The sequence below is a fragment of the Carcharhinus amblyrhynchos genome, chromosome 6 (assembly GCF_965287045.1).
Source record: "Carcharhinus amblyrhynchos chromosome 6, sCarAmb.v2.hapA, whole genome shotgun sequence".
Taxonomy (NCBI): Eukaryota; Metazoa; Chordata; class Chondrichthyes; order Carcharhiniformes; family Carcharhinidae; genus Carcharhinus; species Carcharhinus amblyrhynchos.
Window position 1 is genome coordinate 19,744,801 of NC_137329.1, and position 16,189 is coordinate 19,760,989.

The 16,189-nt window shown below is 41.9% G+C and overlaps 1 protein-coding gene across 2 annotated transcripts in view; it reads left to right on the forward strand.

The window, feature by feature from the left end:
• Positions 1–1,338: 1,338 nt before the first annotated feature.
• wt1b (WT1 transcription factor b) overlaps positions 1,339–16,189 on the forward strand; it is a 75,862-nt gene continuing 61,011 nt past the window's right edge. For both annotated transcript variants that reach the window (XM_080189984.1, XM_080189985.1), the window contains exon 1: positions 1,339–2,030. In XM_080189984.1, coding sequence (XP_080046110.1) covers positions 1,634–2,030 — 397 coding nt within the window. In that variant the 5' untranslated portion in view covers positions 1,339–1,633. The remainder of the gene's footprint in view (positions 2,031–16,189) is intronic.

Genomic DNA, 16,189 nt, shown 5'->3' on the forward strand with positions numbered 1-16,189 from the left:
TGGCCCCAGCTTTCACCTGTTTGAATGGAAGCAGATCTCGGCCTTTAGACATTATTGTTTTATTTGAATTAAGCAAATTAACGAGACCTCTGCTCAATTGACCGTCGGATTCCTGGACCGTGTGAAAATTAAAAGGAAAACATGTCAGGCAAAAAGTAATCGCCTGCGAGGGGAAAGTTCATTTACGTTTTAAATGGCCGTTTATATGCCGCTCGCTTCTTTAATGGATTGCGCGCTCTGTCACTTCTGCCCTGATGTTTCTCGTCTGTTCCCTTCGTGTTTTATATCTGTTCGCAAAGCTAACAATTTCATCTTGTGAGGATATGTTTGCTGGGCTCGAATCATCCGTCAATAAGCGTGTGTTCTCAAATTAACTGAAGCAATAATCTGTTGGTTTACATTTGCATTTGATTGCTTACCGAATATCGAACACTTTAGCTTAGCTGCTCCGCGTACCCATCAACACCCAACAGACATCAAACTGTGCCCGAACATTTAGAATAGCGACCGATTATTTTAAAAGCCCCCACTTTTTAAAAATTCACTCCTGTATATTTCCCCGCTCGCTATGACTTGAATTATTACTTTTACAGTAAAAGCAGTGATTGATGGTCGAAATAAAATCAGGGATGACATGTTTGTTTATATATATAGTGTATATATATATATATATTTAAAATCAAGCAAGATTTGGATTCATTTTGGAAAGGTTGCAGCAGATTGCCTGAAAGTTAAATCTTTGACAATAAAACTCAGATAATTGTTCCTGCTAATGATTAAAAAAACTTGCATGATTCGCCTCAATGTATAACAGCTAATTAAGTCAATTTCATCCCCATCCCATATATACACATATATATATTAAAAATGTAGGTTGCGGGTCATTCTATATTTAATTTCGACTTACTGATGGGATCCGCAGCCTTCAATATTGCAACCTCTTCAGAAAAAAAAAGGAAAACTCTGCTTAGATTCGCACCGGCCTTTTGGTTTGAGTCGAATGATAGCTACATACGGAATTAGGGATCAATGACCCCCCCAGCCCCCCTCCCCCCCCCCCGACCCCCCCCCCCCCCCTCCCCACCCATTGCCACTCCACCTCATTCGACTCCCTCCCCCAGTTTGCTTCTCTCTCGCCAACTAATCGGTGGCTAAAAGCACAATGGTGGGGGGCGGGGGAGGGGGGGTGCGGTGGGGTGGGGGTGAGAGAAGCGTGGAGCAGAGTTTTGTTCTTGTAATGGGAGGGAGGACGGATCTCAAACAGAGTTTCCAGACTCCACCTCTTCGCCGTATTTGAAGCGAAGAGTCACCAGTCCAATTCGACACATGTGCCATAGTGTTGCAGATGCAACCACACACGCACATTTCGCCACCCCATCACTTGACAACCTCCAAAACAATAACCCTTCCGAGATCTCTCTCCCGTTGTGAGGAGTCTGCAAGTTTGACCATCAAGGAGACTCGAGATTCCAGCCCTCTTTTTGTTTTGGGAGGTGGGGGGAGAGAATATTGTGCTGGAGGAGGAAGAGGAGGAGGGAGGGGTGGTTGGACGGGTTTGGAACCGATTCACTGAGACAGGCGAGACAGAAATTAAACGATTGATTCGTTGTGGTTGAAAGAGTGCGCGGACACCATGGGTTCCGACGTGCGGGACCTGAACGCCCTGCTGCCGGCTGTCTCCACGCTGACCCCGGGCAACAGCAGCTGCACCATGCCGGTGAGCAGCGCTCCCCAATGGGCTCCGGTGCTGGATTTCCACCCGGGGGCTTCTTACAGCGCTCCCATCGGCCACCCGTCTTTCATCAAACAGGAGCCGAGCTGGAGCGCCAGCGAGCCGCACGACGACCACTGCCTGAGCGCGTTCACCGTCCACTTCTCCGGCCAGTTCACCGGCACGGCTGGAGCTTGTCGCTACGGAGCATTCGGGGCTCCTCCGCCCACTCAGGCGCCTCCGAGCCAGGCGAGAATGTTCACCAACGGCGGCTACCTCAACCATTGCATGGACACACAACCAGCAGCCAGGAACCAGGGTAAGAGAACCAGAAAACAAAGAGAGAGAGAAAGAGAGAGATCACTATAGCCTCCTCCCACAAAGTTTCAAATTAAGTTAGAAGCAAAACTCAGTGAAAGTACAGGTCTGCCGACAAAGAACCCTTCAAAATGTGTTCTGGGCGGGGGGGGGGGGGGGAGGAGGTATGGAATTTCATCTATTAAATTGGTCTCCCTATCTCCACCAGGAATATGACATTTACACATTAAACCAGGGAGGATTTATTCAGAGATTGTGTGTTGCAGTGTGACGGGGTTTAGCTCCAGCAATGTTAATGGTTAATTAATGGTGTGTATAGCAGGGACGTGCATTCTGAAAAGTTGAGATCAGCACTGGGAAACCGGTCACAAAGTGTGTTTAGAGTGGAGATGCAAAAGCGATTGGAAACTTGATGTTAAAGAACACCGTTATCTTTGCAGCTCCACTCCACGTCCCTCCACGCAGACAGTTTACTTTCTGAAGCGGCGCGACTCTTAAACTGGACTGGCGCTTTGCAAAAAAAAAGACACTTAAAAAGAATTCAGATCTGGATATATTACTAAAAGCAAAATCATTTTCTCGGGCAAGATTCTGACGGATTGGACAGATATCGCCTTAACTCGGCCGGACCCTTTATTAATCACACTCGGAGCCCAGCATCACCCCTTGTTTGAAGAATGTGTAAAAGGGTTTTCCAATTGACAAGAGGGGATTTAGATTGGAAGTGGGGAGGAGGAAGGGAGCTGGGGGATGAGGGGGTGGGGGTGGGGGCGGGGGGTGGGGAGTTGTTGAAGTTAATTGCCAGTAAGATCAATGTCCTTGTATGTGATTCTAAACTTCAATGAGATGTCCACAGAGGTGCCTAGGCGCTTGATAATCAACGCGGAAATGGACAAAATATGAATCCCTATCTAAACTTTTGCTTCCTCCGTACATGTAGAGAAGTAAATTGTGTGTGTTTTCTGTAGACTGAAGTATCAGAGGATATTAGAGGAAAGGAGTGAATTGTCTCCTTTCTGGTTCCCGCGTTGCCAGTTATGTCGTATTTAATCGTCCGCCTGTGTTTCACGCCTTGTTCAGGCGGAATCCCGTTTCCGACGCTAAAGAGGCAGGTGGGCGAAATAGCATGAGCTGCAATACTGGATGCCCGGCCTGAAAAAGAAACCAAGTTCTCCTTGTGTTAAAACATGTGGGTTGTATTGAAATGGAACTGCAACATCTGATGTATTTGGATTCTCTAATAACCTACCACAGACAACGGCGACGCTGTAATGGGATTAAGCTAATTTAAAATAGATGCACAACCTTGCTTTGCCCCTCGCTGGGCGCCACTGTTGAGATAGATATATTTACAGTAAAAAAAGGGATATGGGGAAGAGGTGGGGAGGTGGATTTGAGAGCAGGGAGTGTTCAACCATGATCTGATTGAATGGAAAGAGCAGGCTCGATGGGTTGAATTTGCCTACTTCTGCTCCTAATTCCTATGTTGCTTTTAAGGCGCAACATGTTAAAATTTTATTAAGTATATATAGCAGTTTGGGTGAAGTGGGCCCGTGGTTGAAAAGTGCAAACATATAGGAATAGGAAATGAGTTGGAATGTTAAAAACAGTAGCTCAGATGCAAGTATCCCATTCCCTGTTAGCACAGGATCGTTGGGCAGTAGTGAGTGTTTTACTATGTGACCAGTGCTACACTGAAAAAACTTTCCACGAAGAGGGACGCACCGTGGCGATTGAAGAGAGTCTGCCCCAATAAAACTGTACATATTGTTTCTGAAATCTCATAGACAATTTCACTGCCATGTCTAACGTCAGGGTTCTTGGTCGATAGAGGGTCTCTGTCGAAATGTTGCTTGATTTCTTTTTAAAGCTGACATCCCTTGCAAATTAGTCTTCCATTTTCTTTTCAAATCAACAGAAAATGGCTTTGTTGTTAATATATATATTACAACAAGGCCAGCGGCCTCCGTTCACAGCTTTCACAGGGGTGGGGGAATGTCCATAATTAATGATGTTCCCCTTCCGTGAATATCGTTGTTGAATCGATCAGGGAGGGAGGGACGCTGGAATAAATAACAAGACCATAAGAATCTGACTTGTATGAACGAACTCGGAACGGAAGAATGCCCAGATTGGCCTGTTTCCGGAGTCGGCACATCAAGGTGTAGCAATTCACCTGCCCAAAATTTGTGACCCCCCCCCGCCACCCCGGGGTTATCCCTATTACAGTGCTTATTGAGAAACTGGGGAGCCCCCATCCCCATCCAAGGGCATGTATATTACTTAAGGATTATGATCTGAATCGTTGATATATGTTTAGTGACCTGCGTGTTGACCAGTAGCAAGAGCCAGGAGGAGGCTCGCGTGGAGTATTATCGCCGGCATAGACTAGTTGGGCCGAATGGCGTACTTCTGCACAGTAGACTCTAGGGTTGTTTGTCAGGTACAGGAGTAAAGAGGCAGCGTGTTGAACGGAGGAGGGGACCTTCGGCGTAAATTATCTCAAGGCTGCAAGTTTAGCACTCAGACTAGATTTCAGATCGTGGGAAAGGAGCTGCCTTGGCGCAGAAGATTAATTTCTGCCAAGTCTAGGCAGAGAGATGTCGAAAAGGGGGCATTGCAAGCACCAGCTGCGCCCCTCTCAAGGAGAATCTCCTAAATGGGCACGGGGATGGAGAGAGAAGGTTGTCCAATTAAATTTCAGCGCATACTTCTTAATTCATGTTGGATTTTGTTTTTGAACTCCCGATAAGACCCTTAATTGTAACCTTAACTAATTGTAATCTTAACTATCAAATCTTTGGTTCAGAACCGACAGGGAAGTGAGGGGGGGTTGGGGGTGGGGAGGGGGTGCGGTGTTTGCTAAAGGGCCTTATCACATTCCAAAACCGTGGGTCTCGCTAATACCGGAAGATCCGCAGCCTAAAATTATAAAAAAAGGCTTTTGCTTTCAACAAATGTGAAGGTCATGGGCTGATTCGCTATCGCCGCTAAGTGAATAGGCTCTGTGTATTCTATGCTGCAGTTTCCAATACAAGGCTGAGAAAAAAAAAGTGCTACAATTATTCCCTCAAACTGTAGACTAGATAAAGCAATCGTTGAAAGAAAACACATTACACACACACATACTAAACAAAGCCATGTTGTCTATTACACCGTGTTACTTGGTGAATGATTCATTGCACAGGGAGATTCAAAAACTCTTTGTAAATCCATTCGAGCCGTTACGTCGTTTAAAATTGCGTTACTAAATCCCGAAATAACTTTTTTGGGGGGAAACATCTCAATTCCCCGTTGTTTGTTGAGCGAAATGATGGAGAAATAATGAGGATTTTTTAAATGCCAAATGTGATTCCAACCTCCCGATTTGCAGTGTTGGGATAATGTTTCACCTGAAATTTCCAAATGGAGTTGAAAAAAAATCAGGACGCGCCCTGGATCGCACTCACTGGTTACTATTGAGAAATAGTGCAGTTACATCTTGAATTAGCACGACTTGATTTTTTAAAATGTATTTGAAGCAGCCAATTATTTCTGTCCTGTGAAGGATTTTCACAGGACATTCGCGGAAATTAAAGCCATACAATGTGTTCTCGAACCGCTCCCTGTGAATGTGTCCATGTTTGTCCTTTAGAACCCAAAAATACACTGATTTTGGTGCTGTGACGCCGAGATTTTCAAATGTTGTTTAGAAAATAATTAACGGACTTAACTGTTGCTGTACATGTTTCTCGTTCCCTTGTATTCTCGTTAAAAGAAAAAGATACACACACCACCTTAACCAGCAGCGCGGGAGGATCAATTGTTAAGTATACAGCTGCTTTATCTTCCCTCTGCAGTTAGGTGGAGCGGGAGCTTTGCCCACCTGTATTTGAAAAATGCACATGGCCCCCCACCTCCTCTTGCTCACAATGCTGCAAATCGCCAATCCTCGTTCACAGTCTTCTCTGACATGCGTTTACAAGACTGTGGCCGTGCATCTTTCGGAAAGCGAGGTTATCCTGTGGCCGATGCTGGCTTTAGTTTTAAACGTGTGGTAGTTACAGTTGCAAATTAATTCCGAGTTACTGTGGCGGGTGGCAGGGACAGTCTGCGTTGCAATGAATTAGCGTTTGCAGGTTACGCTTATAGATGGGATGAAAACCCCGCTCAGCAAACTGCGAGCATATCACAAGCAAATGGACTGCCAGGAATTTCACAGTAACTTCATTGCATTAAGCTTTACTTGTGACTAAATAAATAAACTTCAAAAATATTTCGAAATATCAATATAGGTCACGAATTTACCGGACGATATTCGCTAGGAGCAGGAGTTCTGTAGGCCACCGCTTTCTCGGTTAAAGTTTGCGTTCTGCGTTGACCCGGGTTGGAGATATTTGGGATCGGGATTTGAAAATAACTATTTGGGAATCCGGAAATGTAACAAAAGAACAAAAGAAATGTAACAAGGGGTGTCTTATAGACCCACAGCAGATTCAAGGCATTCAGAATGTGGATTCTAAGCACTGATTCTATCGAATGGACGTTTTTTTTAAAAAAATGCCCCATTTAACTCTGCCAGAGTAACGTCGAATTTAAATATGTATGTGAAATCTTCGGGATGTGTCTGAAAGACTCGATCAAGAGCCCCCATACCATCGAAATCAGTGTCCAACATGCGAAAATGGGATGCAGGTTGCACGCCAGCCGATCTCACTTACGAAAGGGACACTCCTTTCTTAACAAATTATGACTTTTTAATTAGATCAGGAATCCGGTGCGTGTTTTAAAACAAAATAGTCCAGATAATTGAAAGTCGGCGCTGGGAAGGTTGATTTACGGCTGGGGGCGGTTATCCTGGAGGGGTCAAATGCAGGCGCGGAACTTTTTCTCTCCCTTGTCATTGGGGGTTTCGCCCTGAGTCGTGTTTGTTTATTTATTTATTGACAGAGGCAATTGGTTTTTCTGTGGTGGGAGGCCATTTAATTTGATGTGAAAGTGGAATTTGCGAGGCCGTTTTCCAGACTGGGTGTTAATTAATCGGGCCATGGATAACGGGAGCCGAAAATATTATCCACTGGACAGATGGAGATTGTCTTTCACGGGATAAATATTATTAGAATAACAAACGATAGGTACTCTATTCACAGCGCTATCAAAGCAACATAAGTCAAGCTTTCCTGTTATAAATTGCCCACTTATTCGATTAAGAATCCATGCGCTTTGGAGTTTCGGTTAGATCACTGGTAAAATGCTGCGGTGTTTTGGGGAGTATAATTGATTTTATTTTAGCTTATAATATACCTCCCCTTCAAACCAAACCATGCGGCAGTGTTCTGGGAAAGGTTTCAAATTGCAACAGCGTTTTATCAATGTGTGGACCGCGTTCCACACAAGAGGAGGTTAGCACCACCGATTTGAAGAATCATAAAATGTAACATGTCCCCCAAAACACAGGCCGTAATATCCAGTGGTTTGTATATCAACTCGCTGATCCATCCCCACACCATAAGATTAGAAAGAAAGTAGCTAGCGCCCCGTGAGCGCTGAATGTGGAGATTTTTACTCAGGAGGTTAAAAATTGGGAGATAAACTGACTGCCAGAAAACAGGAGGCGGAAAGGATGCTTCCCCGCCGCAATAATCCCACTTTTGCTCGCGATTTTCGGAGCATCGCCCATGTTTCTTTGTTACATAATGTTAAGCGTTACAGAAAACGGAGCCCGAAAAACAAATTTACGAATTTGCAATTCAGGTTTCCTTTCGAATATTTTCGAATAAACTGTTTTTTTCCCCCTAGAAGGGGAAAGCGGCATCAAACAATTCCACATCTTTTTAAATTCAAGTTTTGTGAAGCGACGTAGCGTATTCCCAGACTTGGCAACTTTCTTCAATTTCACCCAGTAATAAATAGAACTTTTAAGTGGTAATTTTTAAAACAGTGCAGATTCAACACTCAGCATTTTCTAACTTTCCACCATTTACACAGCTTCCTAAAATCAGTTACAGGTCTTTTTTTTTAAATACAATCTCTATTAATGGCGACAATATGTGAAGGAAAATGGTCAGTACATTGAAATAGCCAAAGTACTGTTACATGATTACGGTGCTACATTATTGTGCATTGGGAGGATTGAAATCCAGTCCCGAAATACTGCAATAGCAAATCCATTGCAAAATCATGGGGCATTTCTTATTTAAAATAGTTTACTGCGTCCTAGTCTTGTGTCTATTGCTGCCGGATTTTTTGTTGTTTAACATGGGGCGGCTACTCAAGATGTATTAACGTCTTATGGTACCGCATTTGTGGACAAGTTCACAATCCGGTGGGACTCAGTCCATCAGCTCGGTGAAAAGTAGGTTCTCGTGGACAATATCAGAACTTTCGACAGCAGCGCAGAAATAGCGCTTTGAGTTTGCTTCCAGGCGATCAAACACCAGGAATACCCGTCTGTTTACAACGGACACAAATATTTATAACTTGTTTTGTATCTTAACAGTCCAATCCTGTTTGTGAACTTTCAATGTGTGTGTGTTTTTTTTCGCGGTTATTCAGGACGAATCTTGGATCTCAGTTCTTTTCAAAACCTCGCATGAATCCGAGCGCGCTTCCTTTTCGATTATAGGCAGTGAATTTAATCGGGCCATTTTTTTTTATTTCTTGTTCGTCGATTTCAAATAAGATCCTCGGCCAATTCCAAACTCGAAAAAGTGTAGAAGATTTGTAATGATTGGTCTCTGTCCCTGGAGTGATAAATTCATGTCAATAATAAACATAAGTTCTGTAAAAAGGATGCGTACACAATCTCAGTGTCACCCAACCCCGCTATTTGGAAGAGAGAACCTGAAGCAAGAGATGGAGGGACAAAACACTAGACGCAGCACTCGGATCAATTGTAAAACCGCCTATGTTAAGTACATTTTTGACCCATAAAACGCAATGTTCGGGATTGGGGGTGGGGGGAAGGTGGGTGGGGGGTGTGGTGGGGGAAGGTGGACAGCAGTTTCCAGGACAGATTCGGTCTGTCCTGTGGAGTTCCAAGCAAATCTCGCCGAAATTCTGGGATTAAATAAAACAGCCGAGGTGAGCATCAGAAACGAAGCGAAGGCCAAGACAGATTGATTACTGCATAAAAAAAGCTGAGGGCTAAACATGTCGACTGATGTTTCTCTCCCAGAATAAAACCAGGGCAGATACCTAACAGATGTTTACTTTGGAAGGGGATTATTCAACGAATTCTGAAACCCATTTAAAATGAAACCTCGAGAATGCCAAAGAGGAAAAAATAATTCTCTGGTATTAAGATCGGTTTACTCAATAACAGAGACTGTCAAGTTTATAATTGCAGAAATTATTTTGAGTATCGATAATTTAAAACAGTTTGATTATAATTCGTTAATTTTTAAAAAAGAGAAAAATCAAAGGTTATCCTCGGGAACCTATTTATCATTCTTCAGAATTTTTTTTTATTCATCCGTGGGACATGGGTGTCGCTAGCTGGCCTACATTTATTGCCCATCCCTACTTGCTCTGAGGAAGGTGGTGGTGAGCTGCCTTCTTGAATCGCTGCAGTGGGTTGACCCATAATCTCATCCCAGTCTTCCGGCCGACCAGGGTACCAGGCAGTGCAATCATGTAAAGCCATTTATATCCAGTTGCCTTCGCGTCTGAGGGACTAACGATATCATTTTAACATCTGACGCATTGCTTAATATCACATTGAGTTTTACATTCCTGGGTTCCTCCTTGTCAAAATCTATCTTTTTTATATGGATCCAGTTTTTTTTTGGATGGGGTGGGGTGGAGTGGCGGAAGGTGGTGGGGGGCTGGGTTGGGGTGCGGGCGGTGATGTGCTTTTACTGCAAAAGACGGCAGTCTTTGCGGTAGCTCTTGTTTTTCTTTCCAAATTTGGAGACGGTCTCCGTTTGGGGGGGGGGGGGCTACCCAGAATTGCTATAACATCTAACTCATTTCAATTTTGCCCGAATCCTTGACTAGCTTAGATATTTTAAGCGAGTCCCATGTTTGTTTTTACATCAAGATAGTAACTTGAACTCCCTCAACCCGCTTTCATAACATACCGTTTCAGGATTATGAATGACCAGTTACTTTCTTCTCTACCAATTTCGACACAAATGTGCTTCTGAAGACTATTAAAGGAAGCTAATATTACTACCTTGGAATAATAATCAACGTTTCTAGCCAAACACTGCATCATTCTATTTGTATTATTAATTGCCTTGCTGCACTGTGGGAAAGGTTTCAGTGAAGGGGTCAGCTACCATTTCTAAATTATCTTCCTTTTACGCATTTTGCAAAGCTTTTCCTCATGCCCAGTGTAACTCTTTAATAGATTACACCAGTAGGGCAAGTCCATGTTCTGATCTCAACTAGCCTGAGATCTTATCAGTTTTGCCTTTTCTCACCAAATACTTGGAGACAAATGGATTTTATTGTGTGAAGGAAAGTGATTTATATATTACCTAATGAGCCATTAGGTTTTGACTAAGTAAAGAATAACAGAGTGCCCTGGGAGTGGAACTGAAAGCTATAACACAACTGAATGCCTCTGACAACATCAGTAAAGACATGAGTTCACCCCAACTAACTATGGTTTATAAATTCATCAAAATCTAAAGATTGTGTTACATCTCATAGCATACTCCCAGGCAGCCATTGTTTTATGTATTTCCAGGTAGCATAGGTACAAATCTCCTGGAGTGTAGACATATGAAGAGTTATTGTAGAACAGGAACAGAAGGTTATAGGACAAATGGTTCTTTTGGCACAAGAACTAACTGAGCAGAAATATTCACGTACACAATACACAAACTAACTGGTGCCTGGACTTTCTATGTACATATGATAAATCATCCCTGGATTACTTTGTTTCAAATAGTATTCTTGTCATGTGGACCTGTCATGTCTAGATAGCCTTCCACTTAAATTAATTTTATGCAGTATTAATAAGTAACCAATGACCAGAAGCAGAGTCCCTTTATTCACTGATTAAATTTCTGATTTATAATATAATATTTTCCCCAATTTTGCAATTGCAATTATCTATGGGCTTCACATAGTTCGGTTTTCCAGGTTGACACGATCCATTCTTCTCTGATTGAGCTTTCTTGTATCTTCTTTTGGTTCAAAATGCTGCCATCAGATTTTATCATTTTGAGTTCTTGACAAACTTTAACCAAGTTTGCTGATTGGGTTTTCATTTCTACTCATTGTCAGCAGATGGATTCTTGCACTATGCTTTCAAGATTTTTTTTTAAGTTGATGAGAGATTGAAACAAAAACATGATTGAAACATAGATAATCAAAGGGAAGAGAGAATATATTGCAGAACAGCAATGTGATCATGGTATGTGATGTAAACCAATGCAAAGGATACATAAAATAACATTAAAGTTTATTTATTAGTGTCACAAATAGGGTTACAGTAACACTGCAATGAAGTTACTGTGAAAATCCCCTAGTTGCCACACACCTGCGCCTGCTCAGGTACACAAGAGAGAAATTTAGCAAGGTCAGCATATCTAACTTTTGGACTGTGGGAGGAAATCGGAGCACCCAGAGGAAACCCACAGAGACATGGGGCAAATGTGCAGACTCCACACAGACAGTGAACCAAGCAGAGAATTGAACCTAGTCCCTGGCGCTGTGAGGCAGTAGTGCTGACCACTGTGCCATCATGCCACCCACGTGAAGATTTAAGCACATTACAAGGTTGCATTCATTGAAGCAAAACAATATTCCTTTTTACTATACATTCAGGGGATATGGGTGTTGCTGACTGGGCCAGCATTTATTGCTCAATTGAACTGAATGACTTAGTGGGGCGTTTAAGAATTGACCACATTGCTGTGGGTCTGGGATAGGCAGTCCAGGCAAGCATGACAAATTCCTTTCCTTGAAGGGCATTAGTATAGCAGGTGGGTTTTACAAGAATTGACAATGGTTTTGTGGACTTCTAGTTCCAGATTTTTATTGAATTTGAATTTCACCATCTGCCATTGTGGGATTCGAACCTCGGTCCCCAGAACATTTCCGTGGGTCTCTGGATTACTAGTCCAATGACAATATCACTACACCACTGTCACTGAAAATTCCTGGGCCATTCAACCCATCATGCCAGTATTGGATCTTTGAAAGTGTGTTGCAATTAATCCATGTCTCTGCTTTTTCCAAAAAAAACTTGCATTTTCTCCATTAAGTATATATCCAATTCCCTTTTAAATTATTCTATTGAATGTGCTTCCTACAGCATTTCAGGCAAACCTTTCAGATCATGACAACTTTCTGAACAAACAAAATCCCTAATTTCCCTTCTGATTCTTTTGCCAACTATTTTAAATGCCTTCCTGTGTGCTGATTGTATTTATACTTTGTCAAGTGTGTACATAAATAATTCTGCTTCCAGTCTTTGCCATGGATGTATAGAACATGAACCTGAATATAAAAGATTATTTCTCATCACTAAAGTGGTCAAGATTCTCTAAATCCGTACCGACAGTAACCCAAGCTGGGAATCAAACCCTGGTCCCTTATACTCATCTGCCGTGTTAACACTTAATTCTCTTCTGGGGGAACATATCAGGTGTATAATTAAAGTAATAAGTTTAAGTTTATTTATTAGTGTCACAAGTAGGCTGAATTAACACTGCAGTGAAGTTACTGTGAAAATCCCCTATTTGCGACATTAATAAATAAACTTTCTAATATCAATTTATGCAACATATAATTTGACTGTTTGCAAATTTGGTTTTGCAAATATAAATATCAAAATAGTACAATTGTGGGATCATTTTGGCAGAGTATCAAACTCTGTGGCACTCTTAAAACATGTTTCTGGTGTGAAAATACTGAATTCTATGTCCTGTGAATGTAAGGTGAACACTTTGAAGCTTGAAATTTTAAACCCATAAGTATTTATGTTATATATGTAAACTACACTTTGTTTTCTATTTTCTTGTTATTGAGCACTTTTCTATCCAGTTTTCAGATCTGTTTTCACAAATAACCACCTTCTCTAAAGCTGCAGTTTACTACAGTGACTAATCTCAGAGCTGTATCTGCAATGTTCAATCCTCGGGTAGCAAATTGTTGCTATATTATCCTCTGAAACTTGCACTGAGCTCATTAAGAAGGGAATTCTGCACTTGAATGTTAGACAGACGTACAAAGTTCCTTTCCCTAGTTGTTTAATGATACAAAGGAGCAAGTGGGAATATCTCATTTTTCCTTCCATCAACAAAAGTAAAGATACGTTTATGAAGTTCCCAAGCGGTCCAATAGATTGACTAGATATGTTTACACTGAGGTTTAACACTTAATTCTCTTCTGGAGGAACTTATCAGGTGTATAATTAAAGTAATAAGTTTACATTTATTTATTAGTTTTACAAGTAGGCTGACATTAACAAAGCAATGGAGTTACTGTGAAAATCCCCTAGTTGTCACACTCCAACATCTGTTTGAGTACACTGAGGGAGAATTTAACATAGCCAATCCACCTAACCAATACGTCTTTTGGGCTGTGGGAGAAAACTGGAGCACCCGGAGGAAACTCATGAAGACACAGGGAGAATGTGCAGACTCCAAACAGATAGCGACTCAAGCTGGGAATCGAACCTGGGTCCCGTGCACTGTGAGGCAGCAACGCTACCTACTGTGCCACCATGCCACTTAATATTAATAATATTAGGATGTATAAGAGTCTCAACATTAGTGATACTTTTACACCCACAAAATGAATATGATTGCAAGGCATGGATTTTTCCTTACAACTTTTGTTCGTATGTTATTCTTTATATTCAGCCCCCTTTTTACCTCTTGCAATTACATGTTAAAGTTGACTTGGAAGTATTTCAGTGCAACAACCAAGTGGCACTTTTCATCAGTATGCTTTGATAGATTTCAGTAGATTGTTCCACCACAGGACATTACCATAGAAACATAGAAACAAGAAAAACTACAGCACAATACAGGCCTTTCAGCCCACAAAGTTGTGCCGAACATACCCCTACCGTTTAATTCATTCCAGTTCATTCCAGTTCATATTCAATACCAATCCAAATGCACAAGACCTGTACAGATTTTGTTCCTTGGTTGTGATACCAAGGCTCTTGCAGTGCAATACTTGTGATCCAGATTAGATGAACTAATTAAATGTGCTGCTGATTGATTGTGGAACATTCCTGGACACAAAAGAATGGTAATTTATCCATTGGGCCCCCAGGGAGGCCAAATATTATTTTAGATATGCTGCTTAACGAAAACCTCAAAATGTTGGAAATACTCAACAGATCAGACAGCATCTGTGGAGGGAGGACAATGGCCTTTTGCGGTCTAATCTTTCTTGGTGTCATGTCCCAGGGCAGACTTCACTGGGTGACTATTCTGTTCTTAATGAGAGGAAATCTTGACCTAAATTTGCACTTGGTATGTGTTGCTCTCGATTTCTTCAATATGCACGCATGTTTTACTGGATTTAATGCTTTGATATTTAGAAAGATTTTAAACTTGGGTTGCATCTTGTGGCAAAGACCTCAATGGAAAACATGAGATGTGGCTTTTAATTCTGTGATTAAAATGAAAAAAAAACTACATTTAAAATATTAGCCACCCAGAAATCTACAAAGAAATCAGTCTCTGTCATCCAGCACTTGATGGTTTAGTGAATACACATACAGCAGTATATATTTTCCAATCATTTTGGCCTATATTTGGGCTCTAATTTTCTCTTTGGTTGTTTCCAAGTGATCTTATTCTACATTATAATAGTGATTACACCAAGTACTCTGGGATGTACTAAAGTTGTGAAGGTGCTGTGTAAATGCAAATTAATTATTTTGCTTTTATTCCTGCCTTCGCCCCTCACTGACTCCATCAAATGGGGTGGCACAGCACTTAACACTGCTGCCTTACAGCACCGGGGACACAGGTTCAATTCCCAGCCTGGGTCACTGTCTGTGAGGAGTCTGCAGGTTCTCCCCTGTTTACATGGTCATATGCATTGGCCATGCTAAATTCTTCCTCAATGTACCTGAACAGGTGCAGGAGTGTGGTTTTAGAATATTTTCACAGTAACTTCATTGCAATGTTACTGTAAGCCTACTTGTGACACAAATCAATAAAACTTTTTAAAAATCTGCAAAATAGTTTATTTACTCCCACAGTATCATTGTAGGTTATTTCATCAGGTGATGGCAGTTCTGGTATAACGTTTTTATGTCTCCAATCAACACTTCCCCCAAACTAAAAATGAAATCTCCCGGAATTATTACTGTGAGTTCCTCAGATGTTTTGTTTTCCAGTCCAAAGGTATGCGGGTTAGGTTGATTGACCATGCTAATTTCCCCCTTAATGTCAGGGGGCAAAGCCGAGTAAGTACGTGGGATTACGGGGATAGGGTCTCAGTGGGAATGTTGTCGGCGCAGGCTCGATGGGCCGAATGACCTCTTTCTGCATGTAGGCTTCTATGATTCTAGGAATTGCATCTGTGGTTCCACTTTCCTCCGATTTCTATCAGCAGTGGGGTCAAGTTTCCCCAATTGAATTCCTCCTTATACCCAATGTGCCATAACAATTGCTTCCTATATCAGAACACAGCCAGTCATTCAACTAAACCTACTGCTTTCCTCACGCGAGATAGTATGTTCTTGCAACCCAAAAGCTACGGTAATGCCAGTAGCAATGGTGGTGGAAAGGGGAAACGTTGTGCTTTTTTACTGACAATGAAAATGGAAAAAAAATGATTCTTTACCCATACACTAATATTTAGTTACTCATGTGACCAGTTGGATTTGTATCTTACATTTATCTTGTGGTACGGTTAAAACGGCATGTCATCTCGCAGTTTCATTGTTACATCCGTCAGCAATCCCGCAAAATCCTTCTCTCGTTTTCACTTTTACTGAGTTTTGGTGCTTTAACCGTTTCGTGCTCTTTGCTCGCCAATCTGCATCTCCTGTTTTGCGACTATTTGGAGAAAATAAAAATTCCAATGTCCCCAAAACTGAAACCTATTCTCCTGCGGGTCGCGCCATTTACAAATTGCTTTGGGCTCCGCACTGATTTTTCCAAGCGTCACTTCTTTCTGACGAACTGACAACTTTGCATTCCCTTTTCTTCACATTTACTCAAACCAGTCTCACCTTCCCCTGGTAAACTTCAC